Here is a 21,987-nt window from a genome sequence, read left to right as displayed (position 1 = left end):
CGTGAAGCTATTTCTTCAAGGCCGCACAACGTTTCGAGTAATAGCATTTCAGATATTCTGGGTCGCATAGTTTTGGAATTGCGTACCCAAGTTGAAATTTTGCTCCTACTTTGAGTCTTAATTTTCTCAGGCTTATGGATTTCGAGAGGTATATGTGTGAAAATTGAGCTCTCTTTTACTTTATATTTTAAATAGTAAATAGTTTTCTAGTTAGAGATTTAAGGGAGGAGCTTCCAACAAAGCTATGAATTAAATAAATTTAACAGAGAGTGATTCTTTAAACTATTAAAATAAATATTAGATTGAAAATTGAAATCGAAGATGGGAGCAAAATTTTGTTCTTAATACATTATTGACAAATAATTAATAAAAATAGATATATAATTCATACACCGCTATAAGGAACTCCTTAAAATAAACAATTATCATAAATGTAATAAAAATAAAAAATAAGATAAAGAAGAAAATAATTGAAAGCTAAATAATGCTACTTATATGAGATATCAAATACTTTACAAGAGAAAGAAGAGAAGAGAAGGAGATGCGAGCGTGTATAAAATATTATTTACATATTTAAAAAATATTTTAAATAAATTATGGAGAGATTAGTGTCTCTCTTATTTTGAGATTACTCCCGATTTATGCTTTCCGTATATTTGCATTTTCCACTTTAGTCTCATTCCGGAGACTCCAATCTGCATCCGAATACCATCGAATCGACATACTTGCATCGAATTTACATTACGTTTGAAAAACCCCTACTCCGAGGTACTCGAATCTCGATTCGGGTTGTAATATGCGAGTCAAAGAATGTCACCAGATCGAACGGGAACGATAACGGTCAATCACATGACGCATGTCTCTCGATGACAATCGATAGGAATAATTGTCATCAATTCCGAGATTTTGAGCTTAGTCGATTTGACATTCACGAGCACGAATGACATGGATTAAGTCAATCGTTCTCGATTAATGGTTACAATCGAGCTCTTGCCTTATCGAATAGCCTAGAATGCCATGGATCTCACCAGCTGCGTTCGAATTTAATCTCTTTTATGGTGCATCCAATGATTCTAAAATCGATAGAATCTTATTTTTCTATCAAATAAATAAAAAAAAATAAATTGTGTTAAATTATCATTAAGACACAGGAAAACGCGTAAATTATCTAACATTATATTTATAAATTATTTAATATTTATAAACCATGAACTATAATCTTAATCAGTTGCCGTTGCAAATTAAAATCCTAAGAATTACATAATACTGTTACTTAATCGATTCTTGCGTAGGTGACGAATGAAAGGAAAGCGATCGATATCACATATCGCGAGGGGTGAAATCGTTTCCAGGTATTAAATTACCAGGGATCTCAGGCACCCACAGAGTTCGCTGCACCTTGCTTCGCGCTGCGAAATGTCAGCTGCTGACAATCGAGCGTTGCAGCTCGTAACCGGGCAAGTTGCACTTGTCGTAAATACTTGGTCGCGCACAGATTCGAAGAAGCTCATCGGCAACGATCTATACCATATTGCTTGTTTACGGCATTTTCTACGTTACGAGCCTATAAAATGTGCACGAGGTACTATCGTATCCGACGACGGATGAATGAGCTTTAAATCGCGCATGGATGATGATTCTCGTATAACCGCGATCAGAACTAGTACATTATACAGTTCTTTCTTGTTCTTGTATGCCTTTAATAACGCTGTAATTATCTGAGATTCCCATTCGATCATTATTAATTTGTCTCATAAAAGCCAATTGGAATTATTCTTATATCATTCTTTCTTTTTAAAATAATTATTGCGAAATAATCAAAATGTATTATATTTTTATTGTTTGAAGATTGGACTGAAAATCATATATGTTTCAGCAACAAAATTGCAATAACACGATTGTTTATTTTCAGAATAAATTGTGTTTTCTATCTTCATAGAAGATATTCTTTCCATACCGATTCAATCTATGAAATAAAATTGTAGAAATCTCGGTAAAGAATGAAAAAATGAGAAATTATGAATGTAAAATAGATATAAAGAGATAGTTCGTTAATTAAATATATCACATATTAATATCGCACTTAATATATATATTTTTAAAATAAATGATTATTTATTTTAAAAATAAATATATACATAAGTATAAAAATAAATAAATGATATAATATTATATATAGATGTATAAATGAAAACCAGATTAATTAATTTTAATCAATTCGTATAAATATCTCGTGAAAATTAATTACCTCTTTCGGTTTAGCGAATAATCTAGAAACAAAATCAACAGTATTCGATCATTCGCCTTTCTCAATCGTCAGCTGAACGCGACCGCGTGTTCTCCGGCTTGATTGTTACTGAACCAAAATACACATAAACCGTGAGTGTCTGAACAAAAGGTCGAGATTTAATGGTCGGCACGAGGCGTAAATACGAGTTTGAAAGTGCGATATGCAATCCACTAGTGAAATCGCATCGGGTGTTAAGTTACCTGGGAATTGATGGGAAAAAAGGGCTCCGATACCGCAACACGCAAAAACGTATATATGTGTATATTATATATACATGTATATATATTTTGAAGTACAATATAAAATTTGTTATTATAAGAATATGGATTTTTTGGAAGAATTGATTTTTTCGTTGATAAAAATTTCATTGAATATTAATTTTGTTTTGGACATATATTTCTCAAGTTTTATTTATTAAAATTATTTTTATAATTCATATCTCTAACAAGAGCAACCACGATTCCATTAAAATTTTATTTCGAGTTAAAATAAACTTTAAAAAACCAAAAATACTATTTTGATATCTATTTATATCGCTGATATTTAATTTGCGAAAAGTTAATTATTTTATAATTCAAATTTAAATTCACTTGTTCAATAACTTATTTGTAATTGCGAAATCGGTTTTCCGATATTTTTTGCAAGAATAAATCGAGGAATTTATTTTTAAAGTGAATTATCCATGTTACGATATATTCTGTTCTTGGAATTGTGCGTAGGCCATTTTCATTTACATGATAAATTGTTATTAAACATCCGCAAAACATGACAAACACACTTGCGAAGGGATTTCAGTTATTAACTGATATCCGTTTTAATTAACATGTCGAGAATGACGAGGCGAAAATTCGATTCATTAAGTACATATTGGAATCTATCAGTTAGAATTTAATTCTGTAAAATATCGATTGGAAATATCCTCTTGCATCGATAAATACATGTTTCTGACGATTCGAATGTTTTCATTATTATCAATTAAAACATTCATTATATTCTCATAATTGATATTTAAATCTATTGTTTGTCGTTTATTCGACACAGGAAGTATAATTAGAAAATTTTCTAAAAATTTTTTAATCTTAGGATAGATAAGGAAATTACTAATTAATAATTGCAAAATACCTACATAAATAATTTTATGTAATACGATGACAGATTAAATATAGGAAGCATTTCTCATCCCTCTTAAAAGATGAGAAACGCTCGCTCTTAGCGAGATAAACAAATTCACTACGCTCCCTGCAGCTTTATCTGCCGACGTATTTCATAACAAAACTGCATTGCTATCGCCTTACGATCATCGTGCAGTTATCGGAGCGTATACCCGCGATATATGAGCGCGCGGAGATGAAAAAAATAGCGAGAGAGGCGCAAACCGAAGTGCACTGCAGTAAATAGATCAGTCCGCGGAGATATCCGCGAGTGCATAGAACGGACTCATTAAGGTTGAGGGATCAACGCTCGCTTGCGAGGCACGCGGTGATCCGTGATTAATCGCGCCCGTCAATTTACCGTCAACCGCAGACGGACGCGACTCCCGACGAACGAATGAGCGTTTAAATCTGCATGTGAAATGCAGATCTTCAGATCTTTCGCGATCGCATCCCCCTGCGAATCTACGGGGTGCCCCATATCTCGGGAAGAAATCTTACCTGATGGCTTTGACGAAATTTTATCTCAAATTTGAATGATTTTTTCACTTTTAATTGTCGATTAATTCTTTGACAATCTTTGAAGAATGTTTTTTTTTACGCTACAATCTCAAGTATTGATCTGATGGCGGTATATCTCGTATACCTTAGATCTCTTTCGGATGTCAGGAATTCGCGATTATCCACGGGAATGTATTCAACGTGATTTAGATAACGAGATGAGACGCGTACATGATAATCGAACGGCATCTCACATACTGGTATGATAATATTACTAAGATTTCTTATCGCCGAGAGAAATTTTAATTGATATGTCAAAGTGACAAGTGGTTAATGCATATCAGCACTTGTTGTTGGCAGCAACAGTAATACTTTCTCGGGAATGGATTTCTATTATCTACGGTATTATCAAAGAAATGTTTAAAGGAATTGATCCATCAAGAAATATACACTTTGATTACATAAGTTAACTAAAAATATACTAAAGGACAGAGAATTTCTCTTTCGAGAAACAAAATAAAGTCACAAAAGTGTATAAATTCTTACAATATCGGGTGAATAAAATTGCCGGCTTTGAATCGGATTTTAAAAATCGCTTCGCTTTTCCTCTCCTCGTGGAAAACATTCTGTCACCTATACCTTACTCCGAAACGTAAATCGTTAACGTTAATGCAATGTCCACCGTCCAATCTCATTCGCCCGCCGGTTCTATGCAATTATTACTGACTAATAAGATTGGAATAATAGCGACAGCCGGTTTATTGGACTCGTGTCGTTGTGTTCCGCCAGGTAGGACATTCATTATCATCGACAGAGAGTCGCGCCTAAAGCAAGACGGTTGCGAGGCTTACTTAGAGTCTCTTCGAGACCCTTGCCTTCTCCTGGCATCGCCAAACTCGAATTACGAGCGTATAATTCCTCGGCGTCGCCTCTTCCGCTCGTCGTGTACCTCGCGAGAATATTATTTTGCCCGCAGAACAGGCGGAGAGGCGCGGACGTACGAAAGAGAGAAAAAAAGAGATACGCACCGAAAACGAGGGGCTCGAAAAAATTGCTACGGTAGTCGCCGCACGTTGTTGCAACTTCGATAGTCGGTCGAGATGTTGGGAGACGAAGACCCCGAAATTTTCAGCTCGAGTCTCTCGCGATTTTATAAACGTCAAAAGTTTTTTTAAAAATATTTTTCTCCTTGTCTCTTTGTAAATTTATACGTGCGATTGTGCAAGATGTGGAAAAACATAATAATGTTCACGATCGAGAGCGGATAATATTCTTAATTATATCCACGGTACGGATATAAATCAGTTGATATTAATTTACGACTTTATGTAACGCGCGCAAATTAATCGCCGTGCATGTATAAACGAGCGTAATTATTGCGCTTAAACGATAAATCTTCGGACCTGAAAAACTTGAAGGGGATTTTTATCCGCAGGGATAACAAATCGCCGTTAAATTTTCCGGGCCGGATGGCGCGTTTTTAGCGTACGACAATTACATCATTAATATATTGGCCGGGAAAAATTAATTAAAGCGTAATTACGGGCGAGAGAAAGAGAGAGAGAGAGAGAGAAGCGATCTTGGTCGAAGAGTCGACGGAAGATCGATGGATCGATCGTGACTTAATCGGAACATAGCCGGGCCACCTAGATGCGCTTCTCCTCAGATAAGGATCGATCATCAACGATGATATCATCTTAATCGATCCAGATCTTTATGCACATCTTCCCTCGCATAATTTCAACCCTCCCCCTCCCTCGAGATTATCGCTCTCGCCACGCATCTTGCTTTATTTGAAATTTATATATTTCGCAATCGCAAAATATTTTACGTAATTTATTCTTTATTTCTAAATTATAAGAAAATGTGTCGTTTACATAATTAAAGCTTTTAAATCCTTAATTATTATCCGCACGCTTTTTCTCGAACTATTTAATAATTTCCTATTTTTGTGATAATAAAGGATTGATATTTTTTTGCGATATAATTCTTAGTTTAATTTGCGTTTAAAGCGGGAGCTAGAAGAGCGCTCGTTTCGAGAAGAGGAAAATGAAAATGAGTCGTGCAGCGCGAAACGAATTGGTCTTTCGATAAGTCGATCGTAATAACTGCTAGTCTGAGACATGCCTATCGTTATCGTATAATGAGCTGTCAGCAGAGATAAATTCGCAGAAGGCACAAGTGTTCACTTTGTTGCGTCGTGTAGGACACGCCTTAAGCACGCACGTCTCTATTTGTAATGCACGAACGTGCCTGCTGGAAATTCAGACAAATCGGTCCTGTAAACACGAGGAAATTGTTTCGAAATCGTGCCGATTTCTCTTCATTTTAGAAATACATTTCATTCATATTCGCTATTATCGGATTTCGGGTTCTGACAGGTCTGATTTTTCTTCGACGTAACGTTCCGATGGATGCATCGGATCTTGCAGTTTTGTACATTCTTGATTGTCGATTAAAGAACTTCATCTCTCGCGGGGACCTAATACAATTTGGCAGGCACGGTAATCGCGCGATGCAACGACAACGGATCCCACCGATAATGATGATGAGGATAATCACGTACGAGCCGAGCGAGGCCGGCGATCCTGTCGATTATGACACGCCCTTATTAACCGCGATCTCTTCCTGGAAAACATCGCGGTACTTCGTTTATTGCGTAATTGCCTTCTGCGATATAGCGTTTCTTTGCTGTTCGCACAGACGTTCCGAGAATAATCATCTCGTCTAATTATAATCGGAGCGCTATAAAATCGTTCCTTTAATTTTTGCATGACTTTTGTATGAAAATGCACGTATCCATTCATTATTTCGTAACGTTTACCATTTAATGATATTTAATGAATACGCGCCTGTTTCTATCTCTCTCTTTCTCTTAAATTTATTCTCGTCACCCACGCGTTTAATGAGGGAGAAGCAGATTGGAAATTCTGGCATTCGTGGATTGTTATTCAATCTCTTTCGCCATGGCCGGCCCAAATCGACCTCGGAATTTATTATCACGTCACAGTGTGGTTCTCGACACTTCGCAGACACGCGATGACGCAATCGAAGCGTGATCGGACAAAGCGGTCTAATAAATTAGGTGAGCCACGTGCGAAGGGATCGGCGGGACGCTCTTGTAACGACGTTATAATTACGAAACATTCGGATGAAGACTAACGATCTACCCCGAGGGGAGATTCGACACTTCCGCTCGGGGGTCCGCGAAAACAAAAGGAGCGCGAAAAAGTCATATTAGTTAACGCCCGCTCGTAAATACATTCGGGTATGACTGCTAATTTTGCGCGCGCGTTAAGATACAAAATAGAGAGAGAGAGAGAGACATCGCTAATTTAGTCATAAACGCACGTTCGCAATTAACGCGTGTTTTGCCGGATGCAGTAAATCCACCGACATCCCCCTCATTTGCCATCTGAATATTAATGCGAATGAATCAGAAGGTGTTGAAAGTGTCCCTCCTTTTGTATTTATTATCCCGTTTATTTTGTTTACAATCTTCAATCTCAACAGAGGAAGAGCAGCTGTAAACTGCAGTTTTTTGTTCAACAAATTTTAAATAGCAAAAAAAGGAACACATATCCAAATAATCGAAAATAAAAAAAACAGAAAAATCTATAGCAGGAAGGATAAATGAGAGAACAATTATTTAATATCATTAATTAATCCATTTGCTGGAAGGAATATTTTGATGCGCACATTATTTTCAACGTGTGTGAGGATAAATCCGTGAAAAAAAAATTATTTACTGAAGGAAACACGTGCCTCAATCGTTGAAACGAATGAATCAACAGGCGCTTCGAATCGCTATCGTCGATAGAATAGAAAGGAGGGAAGGGAGAGATTTATGTTCCCACCGATGGTCGTATTTCCACGGGGGGCACCCAGCCTCCCCGACGCCCCGATGCGAGCAAATAGAGAATGGCCGCGACGACGTGATGGTTAGAGAGCTCAAAGTTCGACCACAGGCTTTAACGGCGCGGTACTTCGCGGTATTTTCTGCTTCGAGCGCGTGGGCGTACCGGAAGTCTTCCTCCGCGAGAACTCTTCTCAGTCTAAGATAAGAAGTATGTTCCTCAAGATACCCTGACTGCGCACCATGCTTTTTAGCTAAGAAATAATATAGTAGTCTACGTGTGAACTATAGCTAGGTTATTAATAAAAAAATATTGCAGTATATTTAATATGTATTCTAAAGAATTATTATTAATATTTAATTTTATTATTTAAAAAAATCTAAATAATTAATATTTACTAAATTTTTAATTTTAATAGCCATATTTAATAATATATATTTCTTATATCATATCATAATATATTTAATATGATTTATTTAATAGAATATTTTATGTACATATAAAAATATAATATTGTAATATTATTGAGTAACATTAATTTTTATTTAATATTATTGAATAACATTAATATTAATTTTAATAATGAATTAATAACAAATTAATAATCGAAAATATATATTTTTCAAGATAAATGCGCTATTCTTTTTGAGAATGCTAACTAATTCGAACTGAAATTTAACAGAGACGCTTCTGAATTGAAACCATATTTAACACAATGGATTGCTCGATCGAAAGTAACGCAACAAAGCTTCTCAGGGCAAAACGAACGATTTTGCGCGATTTTAACGACACCTTCGCGATACCACACGCGTGCGTAGGCGTCACACATGGGCGTGCGAGAAAAGGAGTCTTTCTTCACCGAGATCTTCAGCTTGCTCCATTAAGATTGGCGCGAGGTACCTGGAAGAATATTGTCATATTTTTTGGTGTTTTTTTTTTTCGCGTGATAATTAACATTGCTTATTTCATTACATAATACTAAAAAAATGGCCATAGCGTTTCTTGCAATGTATCGCTTATATTTCGCGTTTATTACCGGGATTAAATGTAAAATGTATGTATAATATTTACGCAGTAATATTTATAATAATGATTTCGAAATGTATCTTAATATTTTTAATATTTTTAACAGACAAAATAATATTCGATACATTTTTCAAAATGTGTGTTTTATATAACTTGTAATAACGTTAAAAAGACTAATGATAATTTTTTTATTACGGTTATTTTTTTAAATCGATAAGAAATAGTAAAATTACTTTTATAAGGTGACTTCCAATATTGGTAGTATGAAAAATCAATTTTGATGATTTAAAATAATTCTTTGAGTCTATATGCGTTGTTTACAGCATTATTCGTGCCAAGTTTTCAATCGAAAATGTGTACATATCTGAGAGATGCGTATATATCTTTGCACAAATGGTTTCGTGTATTTTTTACATTATCCAGCAGTTTATCATCATACCGAGAGAATTAGCCTCGTACGTGCTGGTAGGATCGATGGATCGAATTTACCACGCGATATCTCGCATGTTGCACGCGTAGATCGCGCGCAATAACTTATGCAGCGTACGTTACTTCGGCCCGGGTCGGAATCACCGAGGATCCATACATCACCTTAATGCTGTCGCTACGATGGCTCGTAAATCACGGCGATCCACCCACGCGGCGATCGGATCGATAAGAAATCTCCGCGAGAGTGGTAGACGAATCGGAAACATGGCTTCCTAGTCGTGTCGTCGAAAATAATAATAGCGTCCCGAGATTTCTGACAACGTTTCCATGTATTTGCCTCGAATGTCTCGTTTGAAATTTTAATGTCAAATTTATTCCGATGAGGGGAAATGTTTCTACACATTTATGTGATTTTTTTTTACTTCCACAGGGCAATATTTTTTTTTTTATTTTTAATCATCTCCGTCTCGCTACAAAATCGCTCGCTTATCTATTTTATTAGCTATCAACTCCCGGTATATCGTCAATATACCGTGGTCAAATGATACTGGGCCGTTCCCGGCTTCCATCGCGTAACATTACACACAAACATTTGCGCAATCGCATTATGTAAACCGACTATTTGAAAGTTATTCGTAGTATATTTTTTCAAGGCGCGCGCTCTGAAGAGACTCGAGAGAGCGAGTCTGGACCATCGAGATCACCGATTCGAGATGGCCCATCGAGTGAGTTGATTTTTTTTTTCTCTTCCACTCGGAACTCGTGTTTGCGTCACAAACGTCTCTCGCGTCGAAAGACGCGCTATCAAAAACAAATTTTCGGCACCCTCGCCCGCCGAGCTGAACCAAAATAGAAGAATTCTCTGTTTGATCATCGAACACGCGTAAACATCTGCCAGTATTCACTCGAGGTGAAGTGGCGATGGAACTCTCGCAGATAGAAGGCGTATATAAATCGTATATAAATTAATTCATCGACGCGATAAAAAATCACTCAACGTTTGTAGCGATTTTTGAAATATAGCTCTCGAATGATCAGTCGGTTATTAAACGCTAAAAATGTGTTTTATATAACAACACAAATAAATTATAACACTTTCACTTATTTTTTATTTCCATATATATGATTAGATATTATTTACATTTGTTTCTCTCGAGATTTTTTTCAAATCATGTTTAATTAAATATTTTGACCATTAAATTTAGAACATTTTCTTTACATTCATTGCATCAACACATTCCAGGCATTGTTTATTACGTTCTGTTATTAAAAATTATAATTTTAATTGAGCGACAAATATTTATAAAATTTATAGGTGTAATAAAATTTAGACGTATAATTTAAACGTGGGTAATAAAATTATTGAAAGGCTTCTCTTTATTTCTATTGCCACATTCACGTGCAATCCAAGAATTGCACACTTTGTCCGTCATATCATTGGTTGTAATCACTGTATTCCTCATGTCGAATGTATATAATTTCACCGACCGTGCATCCTGTGAACGTGTTTTTGCGAAAGAATCGTATTTGCTTACTCTAACGAAGACATATATCCGACATGCTTGTTGCTTTTACCTTTGTGACAGCTTCCGCAAATCTTCCAGATCGCCGATCATGCTATGCAGATGAAAGATTGCGACACGTGAGGCACTGATTCGAGAAACTCCAAGATATCCAGCAGCAAGAAAGAATCGCGCCCAGCAATCGATGTTTCGCTTTTATTAGCGTATCCGAGAAGTGCTTTTGACATCGAGATAGAGTCGGTTCGCGACGGATTGCTTGTCAATAATTAACGCTTTTAGCGGCGATGTACACCGGTAGCGCGAATTGGCAAAAGAAGAGAGGAGTCCTGCCGTGAGGAGATCGATTAGTGGGTGGCTGGCTGGCTCGAGAAGAAGGAGAATAAAGACAGGGGAGCATAAGCGTTGAAATTGCCATGAAATTATCTGCCAGTTAACCGCGGGCTCGTTTTACGAGCCGATATCCTCTCGATGAGAGGCCGATACACGCTTCTCGAGCCTCTCGGGTTTCAGCATGTAATGCACGCGAGATCCATGTCGACGTTTCCTTTACGTAACTAGCAAATTGCGAGCCCATTCCAGGAATGCGATACATTTTCTTAACGTCGATCGCGCGAGTCGACGATTCGAGGATGATGGCAAAAGGATAGAATTTTGATCGCAAGCTGTATGATCGATAATTCTTACTTCAATTTACTCAAGAAGCATCCTTGATGTAAGGAACACCAAATAAAATATTCTATATCTATCTTGAAAAAAAAAATAAAAATTTCTAACATTTATAAAAACTATGAATAAAGCTCTTGGAGGGATGCAGAAGTAAACAATTTGACTAAACAAGTACCGGAGTTTTCACGAGGAAGAACCTTGAAAGGTGGTAAATCACGAGGAGGATCGCTTGGGTAAATAAATGACACTCCAAAACGATCGGCGGCGCCAAAGGAGTTCAAGTGGATGGATTTAGGTCGAGAAGATATCTTCTCCATCGAGGAATAAACATTGGTGCGGCACACAAAGAATACGCTTGTGATATTTCAAGATGAATATAATCTCGCGAATATATATATCCTGACACTTGATTATTATATCTAAATCCGCATAATAATCGCGCATTATATTTTAATTTTAGACGTGGGAATGTATACAATACGTAATATTTTGGGGCTAAAATATGACGGAACTGGAATATACTGTTATGTGTCGTAGACTATCTAATCGACGAGATGAGGTGAGATATTGAATGAAATAATTGCCGATGATCAGCTGACGTAATCCAAGATACATCATTAATTATACGATCTCCTCGCGTTGTAATCGATCAATCTGTAAAGCGCATAAATATACAACCATGCTGATGTGACACGAAAAACCGTGCCAATCATCAGTATACGATGCCTCATAAATCATTCAGCCACATTGCTACGCTATCAGACTGATTATTCCGCCGTGTCTTCATCATGTCCCTCGGCATCTAAAGCGTGCCATCATTATTTTTTCTCTGTATACATTTATTACGGACGATTTAACCGAGTCTTTCAATCATGTTGCTTTCATAAGCGCGTTGGTACAATTTTTTCTCTCGGCTATGATTACATCATTCTCGCGAATTCCTTCGTGTAGAGCCCGTGGTTCCTATCGATTTCCGCAAGAATCGTGCAACGTACGAACCCCACGAAGAGCCTCGAGATCTCTGGCGTTCCAAGATCTCGCCATATATACGGCAGTCGGTATTATACGCGTCTTAAACGTCGCCCTGCGGTGCGCGTTTTCAGGCATTTTAAACGCGCACCGCGCGTTTACGGAGTCGAACGCGCGTAATTTTGCCCAATCGGGACGGTAATTTCGCGCAGTGAGATATCTTTACGAGTCGCGAGGCAACGTAACGACAGTCAGAAAAGAGGTCCCTGCGTGATCGAACCCTTGCGCTCGTTTCTCGGCAAGCGACTCTCGCGAAGATGCTCGAAACGAGACGTTTCATTCTCTCTCTCTCTCTCTCGACGCTGACGGAAATATTCAAATGACAACGTTCTGCGTTTTTTTCCCTCTTCCCTTTTTCGCGCTTTCGACAATGAACGCATTCATAAAGTGCAATGCTTAAAGGTCGCTTCGCCTTTTTCGCACGATGACGTTTCATTTGCCTCACACATCGGTCATATTTTGCAACATAATCAATTCGATTGTGTTATACAATCGTACGAATTATAAATGCTTGCCAAAAGTATTCGCGAAAAAAATAAAATGCAATATTTTTTTGTTTCTCTTTCCGGGATGAATATAAAATTTGTGAGAGATCTCTTTAAATTATTATAAAAGCGAAGTATTGTACTTATTTTTATAATAACTTAAGAGTTTTGAATACGATAAAATATAAAGGGAGCATTTTAAAATATTGAGAAGATTTCTCTTGATTTATCATATCGAACAATATATTGCATGAGTTAGAAGATTGCGCCACATAAATTCATGAATAAAATTTGCATAGCGAGCATGAAATAGATTCCGGATAAGCTTACCAAATAAAGCCGGCTGGACTTTAGAGAAAACGTCAAAGTTTAAGCGCCGCTTTACGATGGATTAATATTCATCTGCGGAAATTCTCTTGCAACAGAATATTTTTACGCAAACTTGCTTATTATCGTCACAACGAAGACATAACGAAGCTCATAATGTTAGATGCAGTTAATGATTAATATCAATAATGACTGCGATGGAAGGAATTTTATGAATACATCTTGGCAACGTGTCGCAATCGCGATGATAATTGTGTAATTACATCCTACAACGATCATCGAGAACGATAAACAGCATTTTTCACCGAATCCATGACATTTCCACGCCACAGTGACTTTAATTTAAATCTAGAAAATATTTCTATCGCGTTGTATCCTTATTAAATATGATGATGTTAAAATTGTGATTAATTTCTAAGAGTCTAAGAATGGCGATAAGGTGCTATGAAGAAAATTCTGTACAAAAAGTGAATGCCAGATTTGTCACAGACTGCACAGAAAAAAAGGACATTCTTGTTTTGAAAATATATTTAGTTTCAACATGGAAATCTTGAAATGAGATTATATTGCGTTATTAAAGAAAAATATAATTGCTTGAATAATTGCTTACTTGAATGAAGCCATTTTACATAGTTCAATCAAGAGAAATATATTCTTATGATTTAAGATTTAATTTTCTTGAGTGGAAAAGAAACAATGTTAAATAGAAAATAACATTTTTAAATCAAAGACTATAATTTTCTTAAAGTAGAATTAAATAATTATATATTCTTGAGGTGACAATTACAATATTAAAATAAGACTATAATATTGTTATTTAAAATTTAAAATTATTCCACTTCCAAGAAGAAATATTTATAAATTTATATAATAAATAATTTATAATAAATAATTTATAAATTATTGTGTATACATGAAACAATGAATGCGTTAGTTTAAATATAAGTTTTGATTTGACACTTATTTTTTTCTGTATGCTGATGCTGGCGCGAAACGTATTTTACTTTGCTGCAGGTAAAGATCCCTCTGTACGATTTGAGAAAATCGGTCAAAGTTCGAGATTTTTCGTTTTTGGCTTCATATATTATTTTATTTATGTACTTAGCGTATTTTCTTACGCGAATCGGTTAAAAAAGGCGGCCAATTCTGCAGTAAAAAACGCCTTTTACAACATCGTCGACGTCAAGACACGCTTTCAGCAAATGCAGTAAAATCGCCGTGAGCAATGTACAAACAGCTACTTAAATTCTAAAGCAGATTTACCGTCGATCACCGTAAAGATTGCCCCGATTTGCATAAGAAGTGATGTTTAAAACGGGCGCGCTCTGTTGCCTGGCATTTCTGGCCGAACGTAATTGCGCCTGTCCACAATATACAAGTATAAAACATGATTCTTGATGCACGTATGCTTTTAGACGCGCAATATTATTGCGATTCTTATCGTCTTCACTATAAAATTGCATTTCACTTACGTAGCACTCTAGACTGTAATTACGTTAAATATTTCTAAAGATGAATGTAAATTTTGACTCTTGACGTGTAAACATTTAATAATACGTGATATTTCATGTATATTCATGTAAGTTATGTTTTATTTCGAAGAGAGAAGAAACTTTTGGCAACCTTTAAACATCACTGCATAAATTTACAGATGCAGAGACTGCATAGAATAATTTGGCATTGCACTCTCTTAATTTAATAAATTCGTACAACTTTCGAATAAATTAATATTATATTTATTACTATATAAAAAAGCCGTCATTGTAATATTTCTATTACATAATTTTCTCTTAGATAGTTTTGATACAGATTCGCAACCTGGATAAAAAGTTGGTCCATTATAAAATAAAATAGTAACGTTTCTTCGAGATTGCAACCCTCTCGTCTTTTTAAAATCTTGCTATTCAAACTCGCGACAATCAACTTAATTGGATATCGATCACGAAAAAAAAATCTCGCGAGATAAATACAAACAGGTACTAAAATGGCGTTTATTATGGATCACCGCATAAACTTCTCCGATTTGCATGACAAGTATCCCAATAAGAGCAACATCGACACGCGAACCAAACGCGGCAAGTTGACAAGCGAGACTTGTTCGCTATGACATTATCGTATTTGTTCGCGGCAAAATTACAGCAAGCTGCGTCTTGAACGTATAAAATAAGAATCGCTAAGATTTTGTTTCGCGTCAAACGAGGACATTTATATCCTTATTGAAAAAAACAGAGCGTATTTAATAATTAAGATATAACTGCAATTAAAGGAGGATGCTCCTATTGATTGTGGTCAATATCATCGAGCGAGAAAATTATGGAAAAATCGATTCCGCTTCTATTTAATTAAGCCATAAGAATTTATTTTTAATCACGCACGATTGAATACTCCGTTATAAAATTGGAGCTTTGGAAATAATAAATATTATATTTTGTTTTCTCCTGTGTGCTTTTAAAACTCATTTCACGTAATATATAAGTTGATAGTGTGTTTAAAAATTATATAAATTAAATTTTGATTAAAAAATAAATTATATGTTTATATAAATTCTTATTTTAATTAAAAAATAAATTATTGCTTTTTATTGCTTCAAATTGAAGTGGACTCGATTTTTCCACAATCTTCTCGTCCGATGAGATATTGGCTTTAAATTTCTTGAACTTTATTTAGAATTTATGATTTCAGCTTTGCCCATCAATCTCAGGATTTCAATCAATCAATTATTCGTATTCTATGCGTGAGATTTTTCCATTCGCGTGGGATTTCGCGATAATTTAAAAACACGTTTCTCGCGTTCGCGAATCGGCAAAGCGACCTTTAACAAACGCGTCTCCGACAAGCGGACGATGATGGCGTGCAATTTATCGGCCAATAAATCGGCAACTCCGATCAAGTACCGTTTATTGCTACCTTTAAAATTGCCTGACGAGAAGCGGTCGTAGCTCAAAGAAAGAGCGCTCGAACGATTTGTTTACAAATGACGAGATTAGAGACCCGATCGCATCGCTCATTATTAATTTCTGTGCAATCATACTCGTGCCTTCTGCCTCTCGTTGCGCACTTTACGAGATACAGAAAGTATGCGAATTGTTTCCTTTAAAGAGCTATAAAAGTTTTACATAAAGATTAGTTTTTTTTTTTATAAAAGAAAAGAAAACTTTGCATTCTATCTTTCAGATTTTTGTTTATATTCGATTTTACAAAATTAGACACGCTGTAGAAATTCTTTGTGTTAAAATTGTGATATCTCTTTTTAATAAGGAAAAGAAAAAATTTATTCGATAACGATTCAAATAATTTAAATATATTAAGCATAAATATATTAAGCATAAATTATATAATTTGATTTGTATAAAAATTGGCATATATAATTTCTGATAAATTTGCATATATAATTTGATTACTGCTGTCACATCGTCAATGCATCGAATTAACAACGCTAATATGTTTGCATCGCCAGACACGTGTACTAAATATAATTCTCCAATTGTGAACCTTAAGACCCGAATAAATTTACTCTCCGATCTCCTTCCCGTGATTTCATTCTTGAATCGCGAGCAGGATCGAGCCGACGTTAAGACTCTCGGATCGGTTCGTTATAATTAATAAACCTCGGTGCGCACGACTTAAAGAACGACGCGTATTTGTCACGATTAGCGATCGCACGCAGGTACGATTTTATGCAACGCCGCTTTTGTGCAACGAGAACGCGAACGCTTATTCATCCGCGAATTCATATGCGATTCTCAGAATGCCTGGCTGGATTAGAGTCGCGGGATCATTATTTATGCGCGCGATAACCACGTTGCCTGAATTAATCATATGTCGCGCCGCCGCTATATTTGCCCTAACGAGCCTTTAATCCTCTCCCCCCTCTCGACATGAGTGCGATTCTGTTTCCATTATACGCGGAAATCTCACTTCCGTCCCATATCACGCGGAGATCACATCTTCGCGTCCCGGTTCGTCGCTAAAAGATTTTTTTTTAGATTTTTTTAACGGGAGACAAGATAGGAAATTGATAAAGTAGCGAGAAAATAATTTTTCATACGTCGTACAATATTTAATATATGATGACAGAATGTTATTGTCATGATATAAGAAATATCTATGAGAAACGTCACTCGCGAAATTTTTTTGGAGGGCTATTAAATTATAAGATAATTAAATTAAAAGGTAAATCAAGATAATTAAGCAAACGAGATAAACGCAAAGAATAATTTGTATAGTCGATGTGCTTGATTAAAGCGGCTCGTTAGTTACCATTCTTTTTTTTTTCCAAATTTACGAGAGTCTCTTGGATGACACATGTGTAATATAACTCGTGCAAAATTAATACGTGCCATGTATGTGACAGCTCCGATTGCACGTTCGCGGAAAATACTTAACACATCATTAAATGACATAAATCTCCGGCGCATGATAATTATTCAAGTGGCATCCTGGTCGCTATTCTCGAAGTGAGAATCGGTACGTTGGCGGAGATAATTTTGCGCGGATAATAACGTCGGTGCTCATTAAACTAACATGTTAAAGCGAGCCCACGATGCGAAGAGATGCATTATAATTAGATTGGCACTGTCGCGCCTCGTTTTCGCATCCAGGAATGCTGAAATTTTCATATCAGATAACCGAGCGACCGATGTCATATAATGTAGCTGATTTAAATTTTTATATTATACATATATGCGACTTATGCGAAGAAATACGAAATACCTCTTTCGTATGTGTATTACACGCAAATAATTATACAAGTATTAACAGAGGCAACACTAAAATTTAATCAGATACCGTTCGATTTTTAAGCTCTTTATGGATAACATCGTGTGTTATTATATTATTCCTGTTTGCATCTCGAAATGCATTCTAGACGTCGTCGACAGAGTGCTTGGTGCCTCTTTTGTCGTAAAGATTAATTGATAAGACGGTCGTAATTCGCAACTTACGTTATGCAGCATAATATGCTGGATCGCTGTGTATATTTCCTAATTATCGGTTTGTTAATTGATCCTTAAAATTGTTGAAATTCTTGGCTAATTATTTCTTACGAGGAAACGTGAATCAATGAAGTATCATACGCTATGAAAATTATTGCAACATGAGGCGTTTACACTTATAAGTTCCTTATGATGCCGACAGCAATTAACAATTCTTGATACATCCATTTTGACAAATTTTTGTATCTCACATTTCTATCATTAATCATAATGATCCACTAATCATTTTACGACTTTCAAAAATATAAAGAATAACTTGTATAAACTACTCTATAAAAGAATTGAAGAGCTCATATGTAATTTTATCTTTCATACACTTGCACAATGAATTCTTCTTTCGTTTAAAATTTAATTTAACACTTAACAATTGAAACTTTTGATTGAATCGGATCTGATGATTGACGTACTATTAATTCGTAAAGCTATATCGCATTATATATTCTTTGCATAATGCAATTGTTTCGATGATGTAAGAGCTATTATATACATAATCTCTCATAATATCCCGCGTGACATGATTGATCGAAATGAATCGAATTGACGTGCACTAGAGGAACACACACATCGCGGGACAATATTATTCATTTGCCTCGGATGTTTACGTTATATGTCATACGTTGTGCAATTGACTTGCGCAATAAGATTGACATAATCCTTAATCAAACGTATGAAGATTAATAGCACTTGTTTTTTTAAGGACATTTCTCAAAGTAATTGTTTTTTTAAGGACATCTGGACGAGAATGCAAGTGAAAAATGAATTTTAAAATAAAAATACGTACAAATAACTCCGATAATTGTACTCCTCGCATCGGCTATCTCGATTTTGCATTAATATAACGATAATCGCGCACAAATGTCACTCATTCAGTCGAATCGCGTGTAAACACGCGATTGCGTCACCGAATCAATTCTCGCGTAATCCCTTTGTAAGGGCTGTCGTTAATCGGGGAATCGACTGCGCGACGACGACCGTGATACTCTCTCGATGCGAGATCATGCATAATTTATAATTTCCGACTGTCGTCGTCTGCGGCATTTGAATACAATGCCGGCGCTCGCAGCCGACGACGCTCAGCATCGCTAATTGCAAAATCCGCTCGATGCCGCGGCAAATGTCGCCGCTCGCACGTGAGCCTGATGACAGAGAGTCGGCGTCCACGTGCGACCGCGAACCCATCGCGACGCAAAGCAATGCCCCGAAAGAATTTTGCGCCGCGCGAATCGATTAGGGACGATAGACACAGACGTTCGTAAAAGCGCAATTAACGCGAAAGCGAGGAATGGGGTGCTTGTGTGAATTATTAATGAGACCGCTGTCGGCGCTTGTCGGCGCCTGTCTCGACGATGTCTTTAATTACGGCTCTGGTCGTTTCGGAAATTGCTTCTTTTTTATTTAACATTTCCTTTTCGTTGAATATTAAAATTTGTTGGAATGGATACAAATTATACAAATTATTCGCAATAATCGTCAACATTTGAATGTAAATAATTATATTGCATAATTGCAAAATTAAATAATTCGTCAACATTTGAATGGAAATAATTATATTGAATAATTGCAAAATTAAATAATTCGTCAACATTTGAATGGAAGTAATTATATTGAATAATTGCAAAATTAAATAATTATATTAAGTATTTTGAAGATGATATTATTAGTTTCCGGAGAGGAATCATTCTTCACATGGATGAAGATTCTGGATTTTGATATACTATAATCAGATTTTTTAAATAGTTATTAATTAGAAACATGTATTTATGAAATGAATGGATTGTTTTCTAAAGAAGAAGAAACAGAGAGGATTGATTATTATTTTTAACAGGTAATATTTTTTTTATGATTGCAGGATGTGGCTGCAATAACTTGGGCTCCGCAAGTTCAGCCTGCGACATCGTGTCCGGGCAATGTCAGTGCAAACCGCAAGTTATTGGCAGGCAGTGCGACGAATGCAAGGTAATTTTCGATTTGCGGATCGCTTTGCGCGTTTAAATAAACTATGTGTAATGTTATAAGATTTAGGTCAAAGAAAGAAGAGAGAGAAAATTAAATTAATAATATTGGAGGCCGATTAAGATAAACTCGGTGATCTGTAACATAGCTTACATTATCTAGACAGGTATCTAGACTAGTAGCGAAGACAAATGCATCGCTTTTCATAATGCAACTGTGGGTATCGAGTATCGGAAAAAATTCATTGATCTATGATGGAGTATCGCCAGATACAATCGTACATGATATGTAGATGGTATTATTCGTATCATTATCGGAATCAGTGAACAAGTCAAATCGATAGATCCTTTGCAACAATTATGCGACAATATATGACATTGATTAGATTTTAACTTATAATTATAATCAAAAATAATTCTCTTCTTTAAGTTGATTACATTTTCTTTAAGTTGATTACATTTTATAAATAAAAAAACGCAGCTTTTATAATAAATTAATTATTTGTGACGATCCTTGCGACTCGGAAGGATCTATTCTTAATCAATATACCGAATAATGATTCATTTAGATTGGTTATTGGGGTTTGGCAACGGGGGTGGGTTGCACGGCTTGCGACTGCGATTCCATGGGATCCTACAACGCCTCCTGTCACAGCAATACAGGACAATGTTATTGTAAGCCGGGTGTAAGTGGTTCGCGCTGTGACAATTGTCTTCCTGGATATTATGGATTTTCATCGAACGGCTGTCAATGTAAGTCGCATCATTTTCTCAAAGTAATATTCATTTAATTACTATATAAAAATCTTTTATTCAGTTTCTCCTTTAAATTACACACAAATTTAACATGTAAATAATATATTTTTTTAAATCTTAAATTTTACAGTAAATAAGTTGATTATTTTCACGTGTTCCTGAGATACAATTCGCAGAATTGACAAGGATATAATCTTTCTTTTATTTTTTTATATTTAATATAAAATATATCAGCACAAATTAGATCAACTAGAAATTTGACAAATAAAACATCTCACACTTTCCTGATTCTGAGACCTAAGGCTGTTTTCCTTCTTCCGTAAAATCTCGACGTATTACGAGAGGATCAAACGAAAGAGTCTCGATTCCTTTACAGTGTGCGACTCGTGCGTGCGACCCGGTCATGTGTGCGACCCCGACACCGGTCGCTGCGTGTGTCCCCGTCTGACCTATGGCGAACACTGCGACCGGTGTAGACCCGGCGCTTGGGACCTAGTGCCACAGGTCGGCTGCAGACCCTGCGCGTGCACATTGGGCGCCACGCGATCCCAATGCGATCATCAGGGTCAGTGTCCCTGCAGAATCGGTTACGACGGCCTCAGGTGCGAGAGATGTGCCAGAGGTTACTACGGTTACCCGAGGTGTCGTCCTTGCGGCTGCAACATCGCCGGCACGACGCAGTGTCAGGATGGTATCTGCGAGTGCGACGACAAGGGACAGTGTCCTTGCAAGGTGAGACCGAGAGAGATTTCATCAGTACATTATACTCCTGGACAAAATTTATAATTTATAATTTTTTTCACTTTTTCTTTAAAAACTATTTAAATTTATTAAAAAGATATTTAAGTTTTAATGAAAAATTTTAAAGAAAAAGTGAAAAAAAAATGATGCGTTAATTTTATCGAGAAGTATATTATAAAAACTCGTGAAATTAAGAGAGAAAGCAAATTTTAAAAAGAGTGATAGAATAAGAAAATTTTGAATAATTGCCCCCAGAATAT

The 21,987-nt window shown here is 36.0% G+C and overlaps 1 protein-coding gene across 2 annotated transcripts in view; it reads left to right on the top strand.

Annotated features, from left to right (window-relative positions):
• Positions 1–21,987, top strand: part of LOC105251592 (laminin subunit alpha-1) — a 142,460-nt gene that overhangs the window by 108,192 nt on the left and 12,281 nt on the right. For both annotated transcript variants that reach the window (XM_025413615.1, XM_011258526.3), the window contains 3 exons: positions 20,128–20,234; positions 20,800–20,983; positions 21,363–21,718. In XM_025413615.1, the coding sequence (XP_025269400.1) occupies positions 20,128–20,234; positions 20,800–20,983; positions 21,363–21,718 (647 nt within the window). The remainder of the gene's footprint in view (positions 1–20,127; positions 20,235–20,799; positions 20,984–21,362; positions 21,719–21,987) is intronic.

This window comes from Camponotus floridanus, unplaced genomic scaffold, assembly GCF_003227725.1.
Source record: "Camponotus floridanus strain SB8 unplaced genomic scaffold, Cflo_v7.5 scaffold7, whole genome shotgun sequence".
Taxonomy (NCBI): domain Eukaryota; kingdom Metazoa; phylum Arthropoda; class Insecta; order Hymenoptera; family Formicidae; genus Camponotus; species Camponotus floridanus.
Note: the sequence above shows the minus strand (reverse complement) of the source record. Positions and strands in the feature narration are given on the sequence as shown.